This window comes from Lissotriton vulgaris, chromosome 10 (genome assembly GCF_964263255.1).
Source record: "Lissotriton vulgaris chromosome 10, aLisVul1.2, whole genome shotgun sequence".
Lineage (NCBI taxonomy): Eukaryota > Metazoa > Chordata > Amphibia > Caudata > Salamandridae > Lissotriton > Lissotriton vulgaris.
In genome coordinates this window covers 243,886,255-243,912,259 of record NC_141698.1, presented here as the reverse complement: position 1 = coordinate 243,912,259, position 26,005 = coordinate 243,886,255, and the positions used below count along the sequence as shown (strand labels likewise).

Here is a 26,005-nt window from a genome sequence, read left to right as displayed (position 1 = left end):
GTGTTGCTTGGGACCATCTGAAGATCTTCCTCAGCACCAGGGGGTGGATGTATAATGTAGTGACAATATTGACTTATGCAGTCATGTCCAGTTTGCTGTCAATTATTATTCTGAGAATTCTGGTGTGGGTTTTGGGTGTGGGTCCATGTTTGGATGGCCACCAGCTGGGATCCCATGGTGAGGTGCTCTTGCCGAAGGAAACTACTTCTGCCTTGTTGGTGTTGTACTTGAGACAGTAAGCTTTCATCCAGTTAAAAACTTCAGTCATGCAGGTGGTGAATGTGTTTCTCATGTTGGGGGTCTTGTCCTAGAGGGAGAGTATGAGATGTTTGCTGACTGCATAGGAGATTATGTTGATGTTGTGTGCACCGATAACATTGGCCAGAGGGATCATGTGTTTATTGAAGAGGGTGGGGCTGAGCGATGAGCCTTGCGCTCTCCTTAGATGAGTTGGTGAGCTTCTGGGGAGTAAGGTGCATTGCTGACAGCTGGTATTCTATTAGTTAAGAAGGAACAGATCCAGCAGATCCTCAGATTCCAGTATTGTGCAGTCACCTGATGAGGATGGGGTATGATACTATGTAGCATGCTGCCAAGAGGACCATGAGAATGAAAGCCTTCCTCTGTCAAGGATCATACAGATGCCATCTGTGGTGGATTATGTGGATGTCATCTGTGAACAATGACCAGCAAGGCATAGCAGAAGCTGCACCGGCTCCACAGAATACGCCTCCCACATAAGGGGTGATCATTCAACCCTCACACTTGAACCAACCGCTGCCCCTTTAAGTGAGTTTAGTGATCCGACCACAGTGGCACCACAATGACACACGTGGGTAGCCAGACTGAACAATTATTTTAAGGTCACCAAGGAGGCTGATGGAGAAATGAAGTGATTCCTGCTCTTCCACTACAGAGGGGAAAACATGTTCAAATTGTTTTGGAACCTCCATAAAAAGGGTGTGACCATGACAGCGCAGTTGCACCTTTGAACATCTACTTCAACCCGCTGATGATTCAGGATTTCAAAAGATTCAAACTGCAACAAGCGAATTAAATGGAAGGAGAATCCATTGATTCTGCACATGGCATCCCTTGGTGCACTCAAGGCAGTTGCTCTCTGGGCTGCCTGCAACGATGAAGTAGCCGCAACCTCCACCTTGATTTGCCTATGTTTAGGTGCAGGTATTGTTGAGAGTTTATTCAGCGCCATTTCCATCTGTTTGTCTCTTTTGATCAAGAGTTCATGAGCACGGACAAGGATGAGGATTTCTTCAAGTGGCATGCCTGCCCTTCATGGGATGTGGTGATGTAGGCCATCTGACTGGCAGCCCTGCATTAGCTGACCCCATACCTCTTTTTGGGGATAGTCATCTGTGCAGGTACTTGTGAGTTCCTAGACATTAGCATACAACACATTGTTATGTTTCATACAGGTACTCCGAAACAGGCTCAGGTAGTAACCAAACCTTTCACCTATATTTCCCCTGCCATTACACTACACAACGGTTCTTGGTATTGACCCTATACCTAGTTACGGTACTGCTTAAATGACGTGGGGTTTTCTCCGAAAAATAGCCTCATTCATCATGCATGAAGATTCTTTGAATCTCAGCAGGACTACCATCTCCTGCATAATAACTATGTATAAGGGTAATTCCTTCTTTCATCCTAGTCCGACATGACACAGCAAGGTAGATCCCTAGAGGGTACCACTTTGGGTATGTAAACGCCATATCTTTGCTGAGTAGAGAAGAAAATGGACTTCCATGCTGACACAATGACACAAGATGCTGAGGTTCCTGCACGCAGACACTCCAGCTCGTAATGGTCTGACATCCCTCGTGGGGTGTCCACCTCGAGACCAAGACGGGGTCCCACAGTCTCTCACTTCAGGTAATGGGGTTAGCTTCATCCTAGGGGGAATCTTGGATCGACACCTACATACATGCTAGGTGAATGTAGGTACATCTAGCTAAGGTTGCATCGTAGGAAAACGCATTATTACAGTAATGTATTTGGATACCTGTCTGTATTCATTGTTTTAGAACTATGTTAGAAATCTACCATCCTTTTACTATGTTGGTGCTTATAATCATTAATATCTGTGTCTGTCTTATGTTTGTTTCAGCACACCTATTTTACACTAGAATGACGCTGGTTCGATAAATGCTTATTGAAAACGTCCCCACCATTCATTTTGTGTATTTCGCTGAGATAAAGTGACCACGAGTGACTAAGCGAAAAATACTGTACTGTTTCCACAATCCCTGATGGGACAGAGTTGTCATGTTTGATAGTTGCCAAGAACTATTCTCTTCTTGGTAAGAGGAGTTTACAGTGGCTCTGTGAGCTAGCTGGTATAGAGTCTGGACACCTATCCCACAGTCTATGTTGTCTAAACGCTCAGATCCTATATCGGTTTATAGGAACTACACAACATGGCACCGCCAACATTGGTTTGGAAATTATTTAATGGTCAAATCTGAGTAGTTCAGTTGTGTTATTCTCTGAGACCCCTCCCCACACTTTATCCAGAGATGTCTGGAGTGGAAGGGAACAATGTGCCACAGCTGAGTAGGCAAATCCTATGTATTGGCTGTAGGTTTATTCAAGCTTGAAGGACAAACAATTCCCTATTGTGCAAAAAACCTTCTCTCAGTTTCCTTGAAATTTTTATTTTTTCCCCTCTCTCTCCAATAACGGCTGATGAAGATGATGCTGCTTCAGCACAAAGAGTGAATGCAGTAGAGGAAAGAGAGCAGCCCTCCTGGGGGCAGGACTTGTGGAGCTGATGCTGCTCCTGCTCTGCCTTGCTGGTTGTCATTCATAAGTTGTAAGGCTTTGAGTGGACTAGAGCAAATGGTGATCAATCAATCAATTAATCAGGGTCTTTAAAGTGCCCTATTCACCTGTGAGGGTCTCAATGTGCGGGTGGGGAGGAACACAGTTGGTCATTCGAAGAGCGAGGTCTTGAGGTCCTTTCCGAACTGGTGCAGTGTCAGACTTCATCGGATGCGAGGGGGGAGTTTGTTCCAGGTCTTGGCTGGGAGGTAGGAGAAGGATCTGCCACCTGCTGTGGCCGTGTGGATGCGAGGGACTATGACTAGGGCGAGGTCGGCAGAGCTGAGGTTTCTCTTGGGGGTGTGGAAGGAGATTTATTTCATTGAGGTATTGGGGTCCGGTGTTATGAAGGGCTTTGTGGGCGTGTGTGAGCAGTTTGAAGGTTATTCTTGTTTTGACGGGGAGCCAGTGGAGGTCGCGGAGGTGTTGGGTCATGGGGTCATGTGGTCATGTCGTGGGATGTCCAGGATAAGTCTGGCTGCGGCGTTCTGGACGGTCTGGAGTTTGTGTAGAAGTTTTTGGTTGATTACAGCATACAGAGCATTTCCGTAGTCCAGTCTGCTGGTGATGAGTGTATGGGCGACTGTGGGCGCCCAAGCGGGTAAGGCTAGGTGGCTGGGCTTGAAGTGCCACAGAAGGAGGTAGTTCTCTGTATGGGAGGAGTCCTCCTATGTGTGCCATGGAAGTGGTGGCAAATGGGCTCAAGCAGTGGGATATAGCCACTGCAGACATGAGAAAGGATGCCTCTTCTGGTAGAGGATAGACTGCATTACATGGCTGGATATCACTGCTACGCAGGTCTGAGAACCGGGTATTAGCTAAGCCAGGACAACGCCTGCCGGACAGTGAAACAGTTCTTTCACAAACCATACTGGAAAACTGTAAGCAACAATACATTTAAGTTTACAGAGAAACATTTTTCTCTGCCACTTGAAATAGTAAGTCTGAAAAAGGAAATTTTTAGGAAAAGTACTGATAGTTTTGAACAACTGACTCACTTTCCTGACGAGTTCCTACAGGCTTTCCATTTTCATACTGCAAGCAAGCGCCTAACGGAGATTGTTAGGGTTACTTTTATTTATCAGCGAAGGAAGCAAAAATGTTCACTTTCCATTTGAAAATATTGTGCAGAAATGCGATTCCCAGTAGACATCCAACAGGTTTCCTTTTTATCCTGAAACTCGTGGCAGTCACTGAAAAGTGAGAAAACAGTACAGCAGGATGAAGTGTCAAAAAGCTCCACGAGGGAGGAGAAGCAGTGACAATAAGTGCCAGTGATCAGGGTTCGGCCAGAGAAAGAGAGCAGAGTGTGACCCCAGGATTGTTATGCATGTGTGCTGACAGTCACTTAAGCAGTACGACAGAGAAAAGAGTTTATCGCAGTGAGTGTGCCATAACGAGAAATAAAAACAAAAATCCACTTTATAGAACTGTGCATGGTGGAGGTGAATGCTGTATCCCAGGAGTGCGGTGAAGGAAGGGTTTTAAAAGAACGCTTGGGTGTCAGTTTTAAAACCCCGCCTTTAGTCTCATCAACAGATATTTGTCGGGTTCCTTCTCTTCCTCTTGCTGTGTGGGATGATGTTGCTCCATGAGGAACTTTAAATAAACCCTTGGGAAATATGTGCTTTTGAATGTATTTTAGGCTTGAAAAATGTTCAGAAGCTGCTGCACTGGGCGCAGAAGCCCATGCAGCAGCTTTGTCCCCTGAGGTCTGCCCACCACGCCCACCCTTCGGGCCCCCCGTGGAGTCCATGGCCGTGGGCCTTCAGCTGACTAGAAAGAAGGTCAAACCTTCCAGTGAACTGCTGACCCGGAAAGCAGTCTTTTCAAATTTACATCAGACCCTGGGGTGACTACTGAGGCCAGATTGTTTTCATGCCGAGGATAGCGCAAACATAGAGGACCTCATATGGATCCGTCTCAGCACCTGCTTCTTAAAACTGCAAGGGCTGAGCACCGGCAGGACCTGGCACACTTAAAGCCTTGCTAGACTGGAGGATTTGTAGAAAGGCAAGAGAATGGATAGATTTACAAATTGGTGAGCTGACAGACAGGTTGGTTACTTAAATGACAGAAACAAACGGACAGATGGATGGTCATGTTAAATTACCCATTGGAAGACCTTATTAAAAGGAACATTTTTGGCTGGGCGTATGGATAGTCAGACACAATAGGGTATGGGTTAGTAACCAAGCCAATAGATGAAAAATGAATGGGTTTATGGAAGGACAGGTGGATAAATAGGTGAAGGAGTTCAGGGTACTAATAGTGTTAGAGGAATGACTTTATGTAGAGGTGGATGGATGAATGGGTGAAGGAGTTCAGGGTATGTACCGGGTTGGAGGAATAACTTTATGGGGAGGTGGATGGATAAATAGTTTCATAGATAGGCAGATGGATAAAAGAGTACACAGAGGGGTGTTTGGCTGATTAGGTGTAGGGACAGAGAGGTGAAGAATTGTATTGTATGTGGTAGGATGGATGAATGGATATTTTTAAGGACAGGTAGATGGGATTACCGACAGGTGTATAGATGAAGGGTTTCTGAACGCGGAGGATGGATAGATGGGTTTATAGAAAAGCAGATGGATGATTGCATTCAGTGATGGGTGGACATGTGGATGCATGAATGATTGTGTGGACAAGCAAACAACATGATTGATGGGTTTATTAACATGCTGCTTGAAGCACAGAGCGTGGACACATGGATGGGTATATGGACAGGCACGCAGATAGACATGTAAATGGATTTATGGACAGGCAGAGATGGATGTGGCTGGTTTTGTGGGCAGGAGGAAGCTGTGCAGAGCCTGGTCTGGTGCTGTTGCAGAGATGGAGAAGCCCTTCCACAGTCATCTGTCCTGTCAGCTAGTTACAGGGGTGGTGACATAGTAACTGTTCTCCTCCAATGCTTGTCATGACTAGATTATTGCTTTCTGAAATTGGACGTGTGTGCTTTGTTTCCACAGGACAGTCCCACACCAAGTTTGGGCAACGGTGCAAACTCATCCAAATTGCGTTTTTTAAACATTTTATTTCAGTAATTTTTTATTGAAAATAAGATTTATTGCATGAGGACCACCTGCCCTCTTCCAACACTGTCCTCAAACACCAACCCTGGGACTTCCTGCATATAAATTGGAGGGCAAAGGAGGAGTGCAGGCTCACAGTGTGATGCCCCGCTGCGGGATGTCCTACCGACCTTTGTTGGTTTAGTATGCATTTGACTTGGCCCCAGGGCTTTAAGTGGGCCGGGTCCTTCGGGCACTCAGCACCAGCAGTTCTAAAAAGCAGGTGCTGAGATGAGTCTCTATCGGGCACTCCATTTGTGCCCTCACCATCAGGGTGAAAAAAAATCTTAACTCTGCAGCAATGCCACCCTTTACTCCCTTTGAGGCAACTTCAAAGAGACTCGTTACAGTTCTTCCACAGTCACATCATTTCAGAACTGAAGCATTTTCAATCTGCTATACAACGAGGCCATAGTTGGTGCTTATTTATCATATGCAACTCATAACCATTGACAAAGTCAATAGTCCTGGCTTGTAGGTGTAATGTTTTGTGATTTATTATATATATGGATGCAATGACAGAAGCATCAAAATACTAGTCGGGCTGCACACTATGCCAAGCACAGATTTTTAGCTTGTGTATTTTAAGCCATACCCTTAATTACATGGACCACGCCCCTATGAGAGACCCCCCCCCCCCCCCCCAGTTTTTTTCATCCCATTTAAACCCCTGCTTGTCCCTATTCAGTCCAGTCCATAACAGAACAGACTGGGCACACTTCACATGTATCCAAAAATAACATTTAAGCCTTATAATCAGCCATCATGTTCACCCCTACAATACAAAGTATACAAAAAGTGATGAATGGGATCTTTGATTATAAACTCTGCTGCCGGTAATTCTTCTTGTCTGCATCCCAGTCCCTTATTTTGCACAGAATGTCACCTCAGCCTAGACCCTGCCATATGCAAATCAGCCTTGACCCTGCTCCAGTAGCAACAGTCCAGCCTAAACTGTCATAAAAACTAACTCTCCCTTCTCTAAACATCCTTGGGCAAGAAATTGGAGCAGAGTGGATATTCCTGCCCTCTGCTCATCGTTATCTGCCCCTGATTTGGCCATGGCGGGCTCTGAACCATCGAGGCAATTGGACGCCCTTAACAGCTGGCTTCGACGGGCCTGTGATCAAGCAGCCCCTTTGAAGCGCGTCACGATCAAACGTGCCCATGAGGCAAATAAATGGTTCTCCCCTGCCCTTGTGGCAAAAAAACTGGCAGTGCGTCAAGCAGAGCGAGCTTGGAGGCGGGCATATTGCCCTCTCTCCAAACTATGCTACAATTCCATCCTGAACGAGTACAAAAGGGATATTCTCCTTGCAAAGACTTCCTATTTCTCTGGGAGAATCCTCGCTGCAGAGAGCCAGTCCAAAGAAATATTTGCAATAGTTCGAGAGTTGGCCTCTTCGGATAGGGCCTCTCCCAAAATTCCCCCCTCCCAATCCTTGTGCAACTCTCTCAATGACTTTTTCATTGAGAAAGTTGCACTTATTAAGTCCAAGATCCCGCCCCCCTCCCCTGTATTTGGTGATCCCCAGCCCCCTCCTATTATGTCCAGTCTAACCCTCCTACCTCCCTTAACAGGAGAAATCTTTCTCTCCTTGTTGACCCATGTCAAATCTGGATCCCCTGAGGACATTGCCCCTGCACACATCCTCCGTAAGATTTTCACCGACTGTTACCTTCCCCCTCTTACTTTTCTGAACGCTTCTCTTGAACAGGGTGTCATGCCCGTCGCCCACAAAGAGGCTATCATCATCCCTATCCTAAAAAAACCCGGGGCTGACCCTGTCCCTCTCTCCAACTACCACCCCATCTCCCTCCACCCTTTCCTGGCTAAAGTCCTTGAGGCTCATGTCACCCAGGTCCTCGGCGCTTTTGTGGAGGAGAGCGGGGGCCTTGCCTCCCGCCAGGCCGGCTTTCGACACCAGCACTCCACCGAGAAGGTTGTCATCTCGGTGATGGATGAGCTTAGAGAGGGGCTAGATACCAACACTCCCCATGCCCTCGTTCTTTTAGATCTTTCCGCCGCCTTTGACACGGTTGACCATTCCATCTTTCTTGCCCGTGTCAAGGCGGCCGGTATCGGGGGCCCAGCCCTTACCTGGGTCAGCTCCTTTCTAGGGGGTCGTACCCAGGCTGTCCATCTCGCTGAATTCTCTGCTCCCCCTCGCCCGGTGCAGTGTGGTATCCCCCAGGGTTCTTCTCTCTCTCCTTTACTATTTAACCTCTATATCTTCCCGCTTATTTTTGCACTTCAGCAGATGGAGGTCACCGTGTATAATTATGCCGACGACCTCCAACTCATCTTTCATCTTTCACACTCTCCTGTCAGTATTCACAATTTTCAATCTGTCATGCGATTCATCAGTGATTGGATGAATTGTAATCACCTCAAAATAACCCTGATAAGACTGAACTTGTCGTCACTGGTAGCACCCCTAGCCCTTGGTCTCCCAATTTCTGGCCCCCTTCCCTGGGCACTCCCCCTACAGCTTCCCCCTCAGTTAAAACACTTGGGATTTCACTTAACAAACACCTCACTCCCCACTCCCAGATTAGTTCAGTTGTTTCCTCTTGCTTCTTTGCCCTCCGCACTATTCGGAAAATTTCCCGGTTCTTTTCTTCCCCGCCCTGAAATTAATTCTAATGGCAATGGTCCTCTCCCGGCTGGACTACGGGAATTAAGTGTATAATGGTTCCCCCGCATACGCTTTTCACCGTCTCCAGCTAGTCCAAAATCAGGCCGCTCGCCTGATTTATGGGCTGCCCAGATTACATCACTCTACCCCTCTACTCAAATCCTTGCATTGGTTGCCTGTTAAGGAACGGACTCTCTTTAAACTAGGCTGCACTACTTTCCAGGCCATTGCAGGGACTGCCCCAGCGTTTATTTCATCAGCCATTAAGGTTTATTGTCCTAACAGAGACCTTCGCTCCTCGACTCAATTTCTTCTTTCTGTTCCCCGGTTCAAGAAAAGCAGATCAGGGGGTTTGAAATTTGCTGTTCTAGCCCCTATCTTTTGGATCTACTTACCCCTGCACATTAGATCTCTCCCTTGCTATCTTGAATTTCGTGGGGCCCTTAAGACTTTTCTTTTTGCACGTGCCTTCCCTTCCCAGTGATCCTTCTTGCTCCAGCCCTCGGTTAGGCATCCTTCAGCGCCATGAAACCGCCAGGTAGACGCGCGCTATACAAATACCTGTAAATTCAAATTCAAATTAAACTGCCAGGCCAGGTCCTCCTTGACCCGGAACACAAACAGCAGTAGTAGGCATGACGATAAACACACACATATCTCAGAGAGAGCGCAGAAGTCTTGCACGTCTAACAAAGCACACTTATGGCCGACTGTGCAAATACCACATATATATAACATACCATGGCATAGCATATCATCACAGAATAGTCTGGTGGGTTTTTGGAGAAGCAGACAGGAAGATAAGACAGTATATTTAAGGCACGCCAATGGTTTACAGTTTTATGGGCAGGGTGAATGATAGAAGGACAGACAGACACAGTGATAAGCAGGTGTATGGAAAGGCAGGCTGTGAGATGGGTGAGTGCATGGACAGCAGAAGGATGAGTGAGTTTAGGGGCAGTCAGTGATGGGGTGAATTCAGATGACCGAATGCTGGATGGGCAGACGGACGGAATGACTCAAAAGAGAAAGGTGGTCTCATGGATTTGGGACAGAATGAAGATGAATCGGTTTATGGACAGACACACAAAGGATCCAATGAAAGATGAGTCTGAGGACAGAATGAGAGATTAATCCGACGGGCAGAAGTAAGAAAGAATTGTTTTACGACAGACAGAAAAATTATGAAAACGATAATGGACCGACAAGTGTTTGATTTGAGGACATTCACACGTCTCTAGTTATTGGCGACAGGACAGAAAGGTGGGCAGGGGTGACAGCTGGATAGATGAAAACAATCCTTACCAGTGGGGAACCAGTTGGATGGCACTTTGTGATTGGTGTCCTTGAGGGGTGAACCGAGCATTTCCTTCTCCATGACGACCTCGAAGTTCAGAATGAACATGATGACCGTGCCATCCTCGCTTTTCACGGGCACTACGTCCACCAGGCAGAGGAAACAGCTCCCTGGTTGAGAAGGAGAAAGTGAGAATTTTAGGTCAGATGGCACATACCTTGAGTAATGTCATGATGAGTACTATATCTGCATCGAGGTAAGGTCAGCTCAGTTGGAGAACTCTCCTATCCCAAAAAATCAGTGATCCCCTCATAATAACTCAATCCCAAATGGACACATGTTCAATAAAAGTGCTCTTGATTGAATCTCTAGTTTACAGTGTGCCCCCCCTATGTCCTGCATGAGAGACCTTACAAAATTATATATCAAAAAGCCTCTTTTCGATCAACTAAGTCATGCACCGAGACCCCAGATCGGTACAAGTGTAGGGGTATATGTACTAAAATACCACGCAATCCAGCGTGGTGCCTCACAGCCAGTCACCTTGCGTCACTGCGCTACATGATAGGGAAAGGGCAGAATGCACCGTTCTTAATAATAACCAGCACATTCCTGTCACTTCCGAGAGCCAACACAGGCAGCCCGGCACCATGAGCAAGGGTGCCTTCGTCGTCGCCAGGATTGAATTTGTGCAAGAAGGAACACCTTCCTGCACAAAGTCAATCCCCTGAGGCATTTTTCTCTTTCTGTGTGTGCTACGGAATACAGCGCACACAGAAAGAGTAACTAGATAAAATACAGATCTTCTCCTTGTTACGCCTCACCTGGAAAGGTGTAGCATCGAGAAGCATCCCCAGGTCTACCAGTATTGGTAAACCTGGGAATGCTTCAGAATCCATGTGTAGATGCATGGGAATACCCACCTTCCACCCATGGAACGCCTTCCCAGGGCAGATTAATGCAACGCAGCAATTTGCGTTACATTGCGTTACTCTGGATTTATCAAGACACTCGGGCCACTAAAGGTGGCCTTCCGTGGCTTGATTAATTATACTTAGGTTTTGCGTCACCCTTGCACGGCACAAGTGTGACGCAAAACCTACATAAATATGCATGTAATCTTTCAATGTTTCCATAGCAAAACCTCTGAAATGGCTATTTACACATAAACTCTGGACTCACTCGTGAGTTTTCCCACTATAAGTGTCTGCAGAAGTGATTTGATGTAATGTATTTGGAGTATGTTTGTCTTGTATCATTGCAATCTTGCGGCAGTGTGTATGCATGGAGAGGAACAAAGGAGAGTGACAGATAGTCGCATAGTTGCATGTATGTACCATTTATGTATGGAGGTTATGGTGCTGAAGCATATGTTCTTCATATATTTCAACTAGGTTGTGCAAGTATTTTGTCTTTGCCATAAGAGGAATATAACATTTGGCCTCCTGATTGCACTGAGAAGGACAATCTAACAATGCATAACAATTTATGCTCAGTACTGACCCTTATTCTAGGCATTAGCAAAGGGTCCTATTCTCTGAGTATTTTTTAGTTTTATTTGTGTCAAGGATGGGCCATTTCTGTGGATGAACCTGTGGGTGATGAAGAGTGCCTTAAAAGTGGCTTGTCTAATCTTGGTAGCCAGTGAAGTATTTGGGAAACTAGTGAGATTTACCCCTGTGGCAGAATACTCAGGAATTGTCTTCCTGCCCTACTGGTATTTTATGCAGTCTTCGTAGTCGTAGAAATGGGGGCCACTACATAACGTTAATTTGTAAGTTTTTCTTGAGACGGGATGAGATTAACTGTGGCCCCTATTGTCTGTGGAAAACCTAGGTGTAGGAAAGTGGGTCGAAGAGTTTAGATGGTGTGAAAAACTGATTCATTTATTCAGTTGCAGAGTGGGGGAAGTCCTGGGTCCATGATCCCTTCTAGGTTTCCTAAGTCAATTTATGGGGCTGGTGGTGGGCCTAGTCACTGAGAAGAGATGGATACTTGGTGCTAGTTTTTTCTTTACCCACAGATTATTAACCATATTTTAAGAGTCTAAGTAGTTCCCAAACTTATTTTGGTCTATGACCTGGAGACAATGATCTAGCCCTAAGGTGTCAACTTTTTGTGGTTGCTCTAGTTTTAGGATGATCTGTTTATTTAGCCTTGAAGTCGCAGATTAAGCTAAAAGTGTTGATGGTGTCCAGTAGGGACTGAGGTAGGTGAAGTGAAAAAATAAAAGAATAAGACTACAAAAACTACAAAGTTGGTGCTAATAGATGCTCAATTGAATCATGAAAGTGATATGGTGCTAGATCTGTCCACTGGGGTAGGTAGAGGTTCCAGCCATAGATGCTTCATTAGATTCTAAGATCTGTTAGCTACAGTAGGAAGATGTGATGGTGGTATCAGCGGTGGCAGATAGGTCCAGCAGTCAATCAATCAATCAATCAATCAATCAATCAATCAATCAATCAATCAGGACTTGTTCAGCGCACTACTCACCGGTCTCAAGGCGCTGGGAGGGGGGGGAGAAGAGGATAAGCACCTCCGGTCAGTCAAAGAGCCGGAGTAGTGAAGCCACTCCATTACTATCCAGAGTTGTTTTCAAGTCATGGGTCATTCCATATGGATAGCAGATTCAGTGCTTCTACCTCGGTGGATGCCCTTTGATGGTAAAGAAAAGGTTACTTCAGTCTATGAAATCTGAGATCTGAGTGAAGGCAGCTATTTCAATCAGTTTTCCTAAGAACAGGATATACAAGATCAGCTGTTGTGTGACTGGATATGCTAGATAATTGTTAGTCTTCTTCATAAGTGGTGCTATGAGAGAGATTTTAAGGATGAAAGATTAAGTGCTTGTAGTTAGGGAGGTACTGAGGATTCTTCTTAAGCAAAACTCATCAGTTCTTGGGAGTAAGATGGCCTTGAAGGTTTTGATGGTTAGGATTGTGAGCTGGGCCACTTGCTGAGGCCAGTTCCTTAAATTGCAACTCAGAGAATTTTTTGAAAGGATCTGTGTCCTATAGACTGCCACAGACATTTGTTTTATTAATTGTGGTCTGAATATATAGGCAATCAGTTGATTGTGGGCTTCTTGCTCGTAAGGTACTGTAACTAGACCTTTGCTTTTGAGACAAGGCGAGGAGCGATGGATCCACAGAATGATTTGGTATGTGAGGTCTTGGTATCAATTCAGTCTAGGTTGTGGAATTCTGTTTGGATCCACTGTAGTTACTTTGAATGAAACTTGGTTGGCTTTGCAGACCCAATGGGTATAGTGGAGCATCTTAATTGTAGATTCTTTTGTGACTTTAGATATGCCTCATGTCTTGTGGTTCTATGATTTCTTACACTGGTATTTTGGTACACTGCATTCCATCCTCAGTTTCCTTATCTTTTTCTTTAGCCATGAGGTCCTCAACCTGTGGTTACGGAATGAGGGCATCTTGAGAGGGTATCAGTTTGACAAAACCTTTGGAAATTCAGTTTTAGATCTGTTCGTCTTCTGGTATTTAGATGAGGGGGGAAGGGGATATGAAGCTGCCAGATGCTGAGAGATTGAGTTTGTTCCACTGTTTGTAAATAGCATTGTTGGCCACTATTTCTATAAATGTGCTCTTTAAAGAAGGTTCAAGGAGAAGGTGAGGAGGCAGTGGTTATAGGATGATTTCCGGTTCCTGTGGTGAGCCTGGTGGAGCGAAGATTGAATCCAAGGATGTGTAGCTTAGTGTGCTGGTCCAGAACAAGTTGTAATAGATTGATGAAGTCACAAGGGATCTCAGGTGGAAGAAATTAGAGTGGTTTAACAAGAGGTTATCGGTGTCCAAGTATGCAGAGGTTGGTGTGGTTTACTGTGATGTCCAATGTGGTGCCCAGAAAGGCTCTACAAATGCTCAGTTGTTTGTCTGGGGTGCACATGCCAATAGGAATGATCATAAGAAAGTAAGTAAGGTAGAAGAGTGAATGAGACATCATTCACATTTGGTCAAGTTGAATTCGTGAAAGCTTGTGATCTATGGGGTGCTCTTGAAAATAACTGCTAGCCTTCTTCCATTCTTCTTGGGGCAGTTCCAGGTGAAGAGACTATATCTACGTGGATTGACTTGTGGAAGACCTGGATAGCATCACTTCGTAACCAGGTTTCATTGATGAACAGAAGTCTGGGTTTGAGTCAAAATTAAATGTGTACCTGTTTAAGCAGTTTAGATTCATTGATTGTGCATTGTCTAGGAGACTGCACCCTTGAGAAGTGGTAGATGGGTGTGAGATGGGTAAATATAGTAAGGAGAGATGTTTCAAGTGGAGGAGTATGGATATATGGAGATACAGGATCTAAGAGTGGCCTGGTTGGAGACAATGATCTGGTAGAGCTCACAGAAAAAAGAGAACGTCGATCAACATGCAGATTTTAGATATCATATGGTATACCCTACACTTTGAAGGGTGACTTAGTGTTGCTAGGTATCACTACTATAACCTCAATCATTTGTTGATTATGTTATAGGTTCCTGACGAAGTGCCCTGATCTGCATTGACTTAGGATGGCACAAAACATATTGGCCGACCTTTGTTTTTATTTATAACCAGAGGTCCCAAGTATTAAAACTCTCAGGGTCTCATAGTCATTTGATGCCACTATTATACTAATATACACACACACACAGCACTCCACTTCCTCTTCACCATAGTTTCTTTTTTTTAAAAGACCTCCAGCAAACAGCCCCTATAAGGGTACACTGGGTATTGCACCAGCGACTCACGAGGAGCTGCCTGCTGATGAGGCATGACACCCATCTGGGTGTATGAGTGTTCTTGATTCTGAGCAATCAGATCCCCCGATCTGTTTGCTCAGACCCCTCTCGACCTACTGCCTTTTTTATTTCCTTATGTCTAGTTTGGTGTCTAAAGAATTGTAAATTAAAGCCCTCTTTAATACAAAAATTTGACTTTCAGTCACAATTCTGATAATTACACTTTTTGAATTTTGTCATTTTCTTGTCCTGACCTTTTGGTGCCTGCAGCCTGTAAACTGGGTCACATGACTCGGTATAGCTGGCAGTTGGTCTTTGTGTATTGCTCCCAGACAGTGAGAGAGAGGGGGAATAGTTGTTGGCAGGACGGACCATCTCTGACATGATAGGGGCAGAGCTGTCAATTGCCTCACTTGCACATCACAAAGCCTCTGCCTGAGCACACTCAAAAAGGGTTTGGCACTAGTCTTTACTGAATATATACAAGCTGAGGCCAGGGCAAGGAGTCAGGAAATTCCAAGCACCTCTCGGGTGAAATCTCTAGAACCTTCTTGTACTTTAAAGCTGTCACCAAGCATGAATAGTGGACCCTCTAACCCAACTCTTCAGTACACATTTGAACCTGTGGAAGACTCCAAAGAAGGACTGCTGGGCTGCTCTGATGCAAGAGGGCTGCTCCATATTGTCCTCTGCAACTCTACTGCTGTGCTGCCCTGCTGCTTGAGTCAGAATGACTGCACCTGCATCTTGAACCCAGGATCACCAAAGTGAATGCAAGGGCTAGTTGATTGGCCTCCTGATCGAAGCATCAGGGACAGAAAAGGCTCCAACTCTCTTCCACCCAGCACCTGTGCTCTGCCTGCTGTGGGTCATAACTCCTCAAGTGGTGCCCCTCCAGTTCTGTATCCTTGGCAGAGGGGATAGAGGTGCCTTGCCAGCCCAGCTGTGCTCTTTACCAAACCCAGCATGAAGTGACACAAAGCCTAGCAAAGCCTTGCCAAGACTCATTGCTCAGCTGTCATCCCATCAGAACCGATGCAACTCCACACAAGCACAGCTACACCAGAACCAACCCAGTGCAATGCAACTTCACAGCTCCTCGGAACTGACACTGGACAATGTGAAGCCATGCAAAGCAACACCGCACACACCGTGCACCAGGATTTAAGGTACTTTGTTGAGCGAGCCTAACTTGGTCCCTGTCTCCAGCTTCATCGTGGTCAACCTCAACTTGTGACTTTGTACCGCTCCAGCATGACAGATACCCAAAGTTGGCGCCTTATGCTTATATGCACTGTTTTTACCTAAATCTTTGAAATTGCATATCTCCAGTTCTACCAATTGGATTTTTGTTGTTTTGGTCTCAAATACTTTAATACATTTACTCTATTGTTCTAAATTGTTGCCGGATTTTTCTTGTGTTGTGTTTTTCTTTATTACTATTTTTAAAGTGCTGCATAAACACGTTACACTTTGCCTGTAAGGTAAGCCTGGCTTCTTTTGTATCAAGCTACCACAGGGGTAAGCACAGATTAATTTGGGGTTTGCTTTTGTTTCACCCTGATTAGAACTGTGGTTGCTGCGTGGGTAGGGTTTTTCCCCACTCTCCCAGTAAGCCAATTTCCTACAAGATGCATGAGGAATATTTAGAGGGTTGAAGAAAATTGGGAAGAGGGAGTAGGATGAGATAGATTATGCAAGAAAGGTGGTTAAAAAGAATGTTGTGAAGGGATGTAGGAAGTTGGGGGTTACACAAGGAAGTGGGAAGTGGGGAGAGCTAGAGAGCTACGGAACATTTAGAGGGGGAGAATACAGGAATAGATAGGGTAGGAAGTTGTGTTAGCAGAAACGAAAAGCTCAGGTATATCAGAGGTAAAGGTTACAAAATGAACGAGGTAGAAGTAGGTCAGAAGACTAGGTGCAGGGCAGCGCATGTATAGTGTTAGAAATGGGGGTCTCTAGTTGGCAATGGTTTACATTGTTGTCCAAGAAGGGACCCTTCTTCCTAGTCAGGGTAAGGGAGTTACACTCCTAAAATAACCACTGATCACCCCCTTGGTAGCTTGGCACGAGCAGTCAGGCTTATCTCAGAGGTAGTGTGTAAAGCATTTGCACATAACCAACAGTAATACTGTGAAAACACTACAAAACGACACCACACTAGTTTAGATAAAATATCCAATATTTGTATGTATCTAAAATAAGACCAAAACTAAAAGTATCCAACATACAGTACTTAAAAATATATGCTTTGCAAGATATCCTTTAAATTGCAGAAATATCTCAAAAACACAGTTCTTCCGAGTCGGTAGCTCTGTCCAGGCCTACTGCGATGCTGATAACAATAGACTCTAACAGTTCCAGCCGAACTCGTCAGTATCGGCTAGCTAAAGCGTTAACAGGCTCAAAAATAGAACCTTTTTCATTGCGGCCCACACGTAGGTGCGAGTTAGTTGGGGCAACTGTTGCGGTTGCGTTGCAAAATAGAACCGGTGCATGGTGCGGTGCCCTCATGAGGAGGTGCAGGCAACAACTCAGTGACGATCATTCAGCTGGCGGCGGTGGGACCAAGGCTTATGGTACGGGCCAGGCACTGCTCGATGCAGTGCTGGCAGGTTGCGGGGCAAGCGACAGAGCCGGTTAACAGGAGCTGGTGTCAGTCAGCCCAGACTGATGTGTGGGACGAGGAAGTGCATTGTGAAATTTATGAGTGGTGCCCACAGCCACAATGCGGTCACGGGTGTCAAAGTCAGCGGGCAGTGACGGCATCAGTGAGACCAGGGCGGCGGAGTGAAGGGAGGCCGTGCAGAGTGTGGTGCCCACAGGTCACGGTGCAAGCGGTGACTTGGTGGCAGCATCGTTGGTTGTCGTCATCGGTGAGACCAGGGTTGCGGTGCGGAATGTGGCGGTGCCTTTTACTGTGCCTTCAGCACATGGAGCCAGCGAAAGAGTCGGTTGCTTTTCCCTTCTCTGTGGCAACTGAAACAGCTGTTCCAGAAGCGTTACTGAGAGGTTAGTGAAGTCTTTGCAGTCCCTGAGACTTCAGAACAGGAGCCAAGCTCTACTTCAAGTCCCCAGACATACTAAACACAAGCAAAGAAAGTTCAGTCCAGTTGTCCTTTCACTACCCACGGCAGGAGTAGCAACCACAGGCCAACCCAACAAAGCAGCAATACAGCAACAGGGCAGTACTCCTCCTGGCAACTCTTCTAGCTATTTTTCTTGGCAGGTTCTTTGAGTCCAGCGAGTTCTAAAGTTCTGGGCCCCAATATTTATGCTCAAAATTACTTTGTTCTCTCAGGCAGAGAGTATCTGTGATTAGTCCAAACCTGTTGTGTCCTCTTTGGCCCACCTTTGCGGCAGGAGGTTGAGACAGCAATGTCCCAGGCAGACTAGGCCCATCCAGGTGCAAAGCAATCTCCTCCCACTACTCTAACTGCAGCCCAGGTCTATTTAGCCCAGCCATAACTCATCCAGGAAAGGTAGGACACAACTCGACCTCCCCAGTTGCTGTCTGAGGAGAATGCACATCCCCAGCCCCTGTCACTCCAAAGCCAGACAGTCAATTCACAAACCCAGAAGAGGCACACAGGATGACAAAGGATGAAAATACCTACTTTCTAAAAGTGGTGTTTTCAAACACAAGACATAAAAATCTTTTTAGATTCTGAGTCCAGGCATACTACACTCTATTTTCCTATCCTGTCCCATTGGAAAATTAGGCTTATACGATGTTATAAATTAACTCCCATTCTATCCTATGGGACAGATCGCTTTTCCATAGTGAAAAACGAAATACACTGTAATTCACTACTAGGACACATCACACACACCAGTACATGTTCTACCTTTAACATACTCAGCACCCTGCCCACAGGGGTACCTTGGGCCTACCTTAGGGGTAACATATGTAAGTAAAGGGAAGATTAAGGCCTGGCAAAAGGGTGCACTTGCCAGTCGACATGGCAGTTACAAACTGTGCGCAGGCCCTGCAGTGGCAGGTCTGAGTTACCTTTCCAGGGCTACTTCTGTGGGTGGCACAATCAGTGCTGCAGGCCCACTAGTAGCATTTGATTTACAGGCCCTGGCAGTCTCAGTGCACTGTACCAGGGACTTACCAGTAAATCCAATATGCCAATCCTGGAAATATGAAATCATAATACAATTTACAACAGAAGCACTTGCGCTTGAACACTGAACAACAGTGAGAAAGTGCGCAGAGATACTAAACCAGAAAAAACAAAGTCAAAACTGGGGTGTCAGAAAGAAAAAAGACAGGGGAAACACACCAAAAGATGCCAGGTCTAACACAGATGATAGAGGAATGTTAGGGTAGAGTAGAGTGCAGGGGGAAAAGGTGTGGATTGAGATGATAGGAGGGGGCAGAGTGATCACATGGGAGGGGAAGTTTACATAAGATGAAGGTACAGGTTGAATGTAGTAGGAGGTAAAGTGGGTAAGAGCCATATGAAGAGGTTACTAAAGGTGAGGAATGCAAGAGCAATATTGCAGTAGACTGCATACATGCACCTTTCTTAGTGGTTCGCAGCCTCTTTTTCAGAGGTTTTTATCGAATGAAGAGAGCTCTCTGGAGTCCGGTGCAGAAACTGTGGCTCATCGAAAAATACAGCCCTGAAACCTTCAGCTTCAGTTCTTTACGAAAAACCTTGTAATATTTTCATGATTTAGTTAAACGGTACAGGACAGAACGTGTACCCTATGGATTAAAAAAAATCATTCCCCTGCAGTTTCTGCACCACAAACAAAAGAAACACAAGCTCTGAAAAGCGAAGCCCCGCACCTGCACACCCCGATCCGCAAGGTACTGCCTCCTCCTGAGGGACAACCAAAAGGAACCATTAGTGAAAGCACCATGGGAGGAATGAGGCACACAAAGGAGGGACATTTACAACTAGAAATACAGGGCCTCATTTATGAGGCAGTGCATCGCTTTTACGCCGCCGGTGCATCACTTTTTGTGACGCACCAGTGGCGTAAAAAATGCGCCTTGTTGCGCCATATTTACAAAGTGACGCATCTAGGTAGATGCGTCACTTTGCAAACCCCTGCGCCACATTATCCCTGCGCCAGGTATAATGTATGCAAGGGGGGCATATTGACGCAAGGAAGGGTCGTAGAAGTGACGCAGTGAAATCTATGAGATTTCACTGTGTCACTTTTAGGACGCTGTTGTGTCAAAATCTTGCGCCTGCCTCACAGCAGGCGTAAGACTGACGCATGCCCTTTCACATGGGGCTTGCCCCATGTGAAAGGACGCATTGCTGGAGCTGCGTCACTTTTGTGACACACTCCAGCAATGCGTCACTTTTCCGCTTACAGATAAGTCAGAAATACTGACGTATCTGTAACTCCTTGTGACATGATGCGTCATATGACGCATCAGGAATGTCGCAAGGAGTGCGCACTGAGAAGTGACGCATCGCTGCTTTCACGCCGCGATGCGTCATTTCTCATAAATGAGACCCACAGGATGTAAGTATGAGGTGGGAGAGCATCCTACACTTAATGAAAAAGAGTTAAAAACAGCAAAAACTCTGAAAATGCTTACACGATTTACTATATGTATATAAAAGGCCACCCTTCGAGCGTGAATGAACAATCATGACAAACTCTCAAGCTATGAGATCACATGCCATGTAATTAGCATATTACAAAGATATATGTATCCCAACACCACTAACCATGTCCCAATGGTGTGCAGTAAGCTTGCACCTCGTTTTAGGAAAGTTAAAGTTTGAATGCCAATTCACATTTGCCTTGTAAACGTGGCCAACGTGACCATGTAGTATGAGAATGGAAAAGGCATTGAAAGTAAATAAACAACCTCTTCATACCTGAGATGTTAAAGGGGCGTATTTTTTTACATAAAAGACAAAAAGAAAAACACTCCGAAAGCCACATAAGTAAGTCTCCATCAACTGTCCGTGTTGAAATGGCCAACACGGAAAATAAACGATTGAACAGAGAACAGGCATTTCTAAACCAAGTTAAAAAAAATGACTGTAGCTAACTGAAGGGAAAACTAATGAAGTCTAAAAGATGGAACAAAAGGTCATAGGTGGCACAGTCAGTTAAAAACATGAAACAAGTCGCGTTTGATCCCTGTAAATACCTAATTTGAAGAGGCAACCTAGTAAATGAAGAAAGACGAGCTACCTTCATTTTTCTGTGTATGACATTAACCAAACAAGTTGCGAAGGGTGGGAGGTGTTGTGGAGGGGGGGGGGGGGGCACAGGGAGATTAAGTGAACTGGAAGCAGTGTCGGCGAGTAGCGAGGAGAGGGAGGAAACAAAAAGTAGTGCTCTAAAATAAAACATAGGGCCACTAATGAAAGACTCCAAGCAGCAGGGTCAGTAGCCAGGGCAGTAACAAATCAGTCACAAGGTGAGACAAATGCACACTATTCACCAAGCAATGGAATGTGTAAAGGCAGACCAAGCAATCAATGAAAAAGTGGTGGGCATGTTTAAACCTCACAGAGGAAATACAGCATGCCTTGCAGAGCAGCACATGTGCGCTGACTCTAGGCTCGACCTAAAAATGGCATGGAGTCAGTGCTCCCTTCCCCTGCTATAGTATCCTTTGGGTGGAGCCAAAGGTTGCCTGAGGACCCCCTATGAGATCTACTCCTGCAGGCTGATGGTATTGCACACAGCACTCTCTTGTGCGTCCACTCTGAAGAATCAACCTGGACCTCTGAAGGAGAAAGTAGACCTGTGAACCTCTAAGTCATCTTTCACTACTGTGGTGGCCCAGTGCTGGAACAAGTTCTAAGCTGCAAGAATGGTACCACATTCTTTGTAATAGGGTACACAGACACACTCTGCTGCAGGGACTCCAAATGAGGGTACACTCAGCATACAGTAGTCTTGTGCGCCCATTTCCATAATATGGCACTTGTTAGGATGAGTGGTGTGCGCTGCTACCCGATCCCCTCTTTGGTTTTTTTCTCCTTCCCACATGCTGATAAATAGGCGTGGAATTCTTCCACCCTTTATTACATTCCCTTGTAACAAAAAACACAGCATGCCATGCTGACAGCACAACCACCCCCTTCCCTCCGCTTCTTTTCCCCGATACTTCTGAGCGCACTATGGTAGCCAGGGGCAGCATTTCCCCACTGCAGCATGCACACTTACAATACTGTGCACAGCGGGCAAGTATGCATGGACAACAGGAGAAGCAGTGCCTGTCTGAAACATTGTGCACTGCTGGAAAAACGGTTATTGGAAATAACAACCTTCTGAACACTATTCCACGACGCAGTCCTCACAACATTTTCTATGACAGTGGCCAATCAAAATCTGAGTGCCACCATAAGTCACGGTGCTGCCAATCTTTTCGCCGGGCACACCGAAAATATGGATGAATGTTGCTCAAACATTACTCTGTGACAACAGTATAAAATGTGCCTGTGTGCTGCTCACAACAAAATAGGCAATCTGTCACACTGCGTAGGGTGCAGGCCAAAGGTACCCGGACTGTGCTCATCGTGCCGGGCAGTCAGGAGTGATCCCTGGTGCTCAAACAGGACAGGCTCCTCACTGTGACCGGGATCTCTTTATTGAGCCGATGGAGGGTAGTATTCAGAGTCAGGCCGGGTGCTGGGGTGCTAAGAGAGATGCAGGGTACCTATTGCTCTCACGTTCCTATGCTCCCAGCAGGGGCGGCTCTACGCTCATGGTGGCCCTGGGCAGGGAGCGTAGGTAGGGGGCCCCGGAAGAGGGGGTCCCCCCCCCCCGGAACTCAGGAAGTTGTTTGGAAGTGGAACAGAGCCGGAGGCCACCAAATCCCTGCCAGGGGCCGCCACGCAAATATGTATCCATCCTCAGAGGATTATTATATTAAGGATATATATTGGCGTGGTGGCCCTTGGGGTTTGGCGGCCCTGTGCAGGAGCACAGCTTGCACATGCCTAAGGCCACCCCTGCTCCCAGTTTCATGCCTCAGAAGTGGAACTGCCCATCAATGAGTGGTTTTGCTGCTTCCTCCACCCTGTTTCCTGCTCCTTGTCCTCCTTTTCCTCCAATCCAACTTCTCCATTTCCTCTTCCTCCTCACCCTGCTCCACCTACCTCTCCCCTATCACCCATGATGGTCTGGTCGGTAGGATATAAGAGAAGAGCCAGGGATGCCCGGTGATTTTGGAAGCTAATTGAGCGAGACCACAGCCGCTTCGCCTCCTCCGGTCCCAATCATAAAGTGATCAGTCCTGCAGCAGTATTTACTCTTCCCTCCAGCCCCCCTCACTTTACAGATTGCCAAGAGGAGCAACAGCTGCTGGAGTATTGAATGCTTAATGATCAGGGCTAATGAAAAGAGTGATGCTGAAAAAAAAAAAGCGAGCAAAAAACAAGCGCTGTGAACAGCTGATGCCCAGCTTCTGGATGTTCGTCTTTGCATTCTCCCATGCTCTGATTTTACTGCGAAAGCAGTGTAATAATGCTACATGGCCTATTTTCTGGAACTGTATGCTGTAAACATGACACAAACGTACACCAGTTTAATTTAAATTTCGCCCAGACCTACTCTGGATCAGGCAGACCCACTGAAAATGAGAGTGGCCCCTCCCTGCCTTCAGATAACTGTTCTTTTTAAATGTTTTCTATTGTTGTGGTTTTAAGTAATCTACACAATAAACCTCGTATTGACTTGACTTGGTTAAGTTACAGTGGCGCAATACCAATCAGGGGTTCTGCCTAATACAGCAAAACATTTTGGACATGAGGTCTTGCTCTTTGCTCTCCACGTCCCAAATTCTATAGTGCCTGGATCAGGACAGAGGCCACATGTATTGTACTAAAGGTGTGCAGGAGGTACACAACAGCAAGCTTGGTCTTGGTGCCATTATCTGTAATAGGATATGATAGCGGTACTATCCATCATTCTGCACAACACAACAGTGGAACAGTCACTCAAGCAAATGAAGCGGCACATGATTATGATTAGGTGAGTGGGAAGTTGACAAGCTTCATTTATACCAAATAAATTCTCCAAACCGATTTTATAGGACAAAAAAACCTACAATACCTACTATTACAGGAGAAAACTAATGCAAAAGGAAAATGATCTTGCTAAATCTTTTTGGTAGAAACGTCTGCTACTTTTAAAAGTTGACAAACTTCACAACTTCACAAAGTTAAAATTTGAAAAATGCACAGTTTCCATCAAAGCAATGCAAATTCTACATGCCACAAACTATTCTTCCTGATGTTGCCATCAAATCTCAGTTGGCTTATTTTCAGTAGAGTGTGATAATACAACACTGTTCAACCCTATTATTTTGTATCATATTCTATAAAGGTTTATAAATCCATTAAAACATTGATATACCATATAAAACAATGACATAGAACTAACATATCCAACAGGCTTCCAATGGGATTGCATATAATGGTGATCGAAGACCCCACACTACCTCCACACAGTGACAGATCCAAAGTCAGATACGCAGAAAGTGCATATTATTCTTCCCTGCTGTCCTAATTGGATAAAATCTGGGAGGAAAGTGGCTTATTATATGGAATGGTTGTGCAAACCTCACCATGTAATAAAAGCAATATTCCATATGAAGTCCAGGCAGGTTAGTTTGTACAACCTTAGCTCAGTCCTGGGTAGCTGAGGCTTAGAACAGTCAGGTTGTATCAAAGGATCAAGGGAAAAGCATTAAGATGTACAAAAACAGCTGAATAAGAAGAAAATGCACTACAATAGAAATCTAACACAAATTTATGAAAATAGGTTTCTTGTTTTCTTTGAACAGACACCTCAACAACAAAAATCCACCACAGGGTTCCGGTGATATGAATTTTTAAATAAACAATAAATGATAACTTTGCACTAGTGCAATAAATCATTGCAATCTACTGCGACTTGTGATTTAAGGTTAACCACAGAAAGTAACTGGAAATGGTTGTGGGGACCAATTAGGACAAGGAACCAGTTACAGGAAACAGTAAGGTCCACTTGAACAGTTTTCAAGTGAGAAAAGCAGTCTCCAGGCCACGTTCCATGGTCTATGAGCTAAACGCCATAGGAATCAATGAAGTGGTCTTGATGCAAGGGATGCAGGATTCTGAAGACGCTCAAGGAGGGTGAGCTGCTGTTAGAGGACTTCGTGTGGCCACTCATTGGTCCAGGAACATGGTGGGGTGAAAGTCCAGTTGAAGCACAAAACCATTTGCCAAGGGTCTCCGGTTACAATTAAATCATCAGTTCCTTTTAACTTGAGGTCACTTCTGTGCAGGGTGACCAAACTGTACTCTGACAACCTTCACAGGACCAGCAGACTCAGGTGAAACCTTTTTTGAGAGTCTGCACTTGGTTTCCCAGGCTGTGGGTGTAACAAGGAGTCATCCAGCTGACTTTTGGAGTCACTTTCTCTATCTGGAGCTCAGGGATGACTTTTCCTTGAGTTGGACTTTTCTAGCCTAGTCCAGCTCTTGGTGCAGCTTCTCTTTGCTGAGTCCAGAGAATGGCAGGGCAGTACATATTCAGTCCCCTCTCCAGTCCATACTTGATCTGAGGTCTGGGTGCTAGCTGTACCAATTGTTGGTGTCTGTTTCATGCCAAGGGGGATGTGGCGATTAATTAGCCATTGGACTACCAAGTCCCCACCCAGCTGATGACAACCTCCTGCAAAGCGTGGCATCTAACTAGCCCAGAATGAACCATCCTGCCCACTCCCAACATCACAGAACCGTTCTATTGGGGTGTGAAGCTTCATAGCCAGTGTCTTAACCTTTTGACCTCTGGGGACCCTATTCAATCATTACTGAAACCCGTGGGCACACTGAATAATTATTGGGACCCCTTAACCCCCACTTAGTCATTACTGGAAGACCAAGCGCCTGGCTTAAGGATTTTCAATTATTTGAACTGCAAAACAATAAAAAAAACATACAGAAACAAGCATTCATTATACACATAATGACATATTTAATTTAATTCCCAAACAAATACAAAAATGTTTTAATTTAATTTAATAGGAAGTTGGAGCTTTTCAAAAATTCAATTGCAGCCCCTCATCACCCAAACTATATTCTGGTTGAGGCGCTTGCACTGCTTCCACAATCAACCTGAGAATATTATTTTTTAGCCTCCATTTTTAAATTCCTTCACAGTGACAGAACATTAAAAAAATTTCAACTGTACATTTTGCTTCTTTATTGATATAAACATTATTAATCTGTTAATATTTTTCAATTTTCTAAGCAGTAGCGGACCCCTTGGGTAGGTTACCCTGACTCCCATGGGTCCCCAGAGGACAGGTGAAGAACCACTGTCCTAGCCCATCCCAGAGGAGTGGCTACCTGGGGGCTACGCGCCGATGGGAACATTTTATTTGTCCACGGCTTCCCCCTCTATGTGCGAGATGTGAGCCTT

The 26,005-nt window shown here is 45.5% G+C and overlaps 1 protein-coding gene across 1 annotated transcript in view; it reads right to left on the bottom strand.

Moving 5' to 3' along the window:
• KCNH2 (potassium voltage-gated channel subfamily H member 2) overlaps positions 1-26,005 on the bottom strand; it is a 1,978,218-nt gene that overhangs the window by 1,011,994 nt on the left and 940,219 nt on the right. The window contains exon 3 of the mRNA XM_086940929.1: positions 9,863-10,024. Coding sequence (XP_086797055.1) covers positions 9,863-10,024 — 162 coding nt within the window. The remainder of the gene's footprint in view (positions 1-9,862; positions 10,025-26,005) is intronic.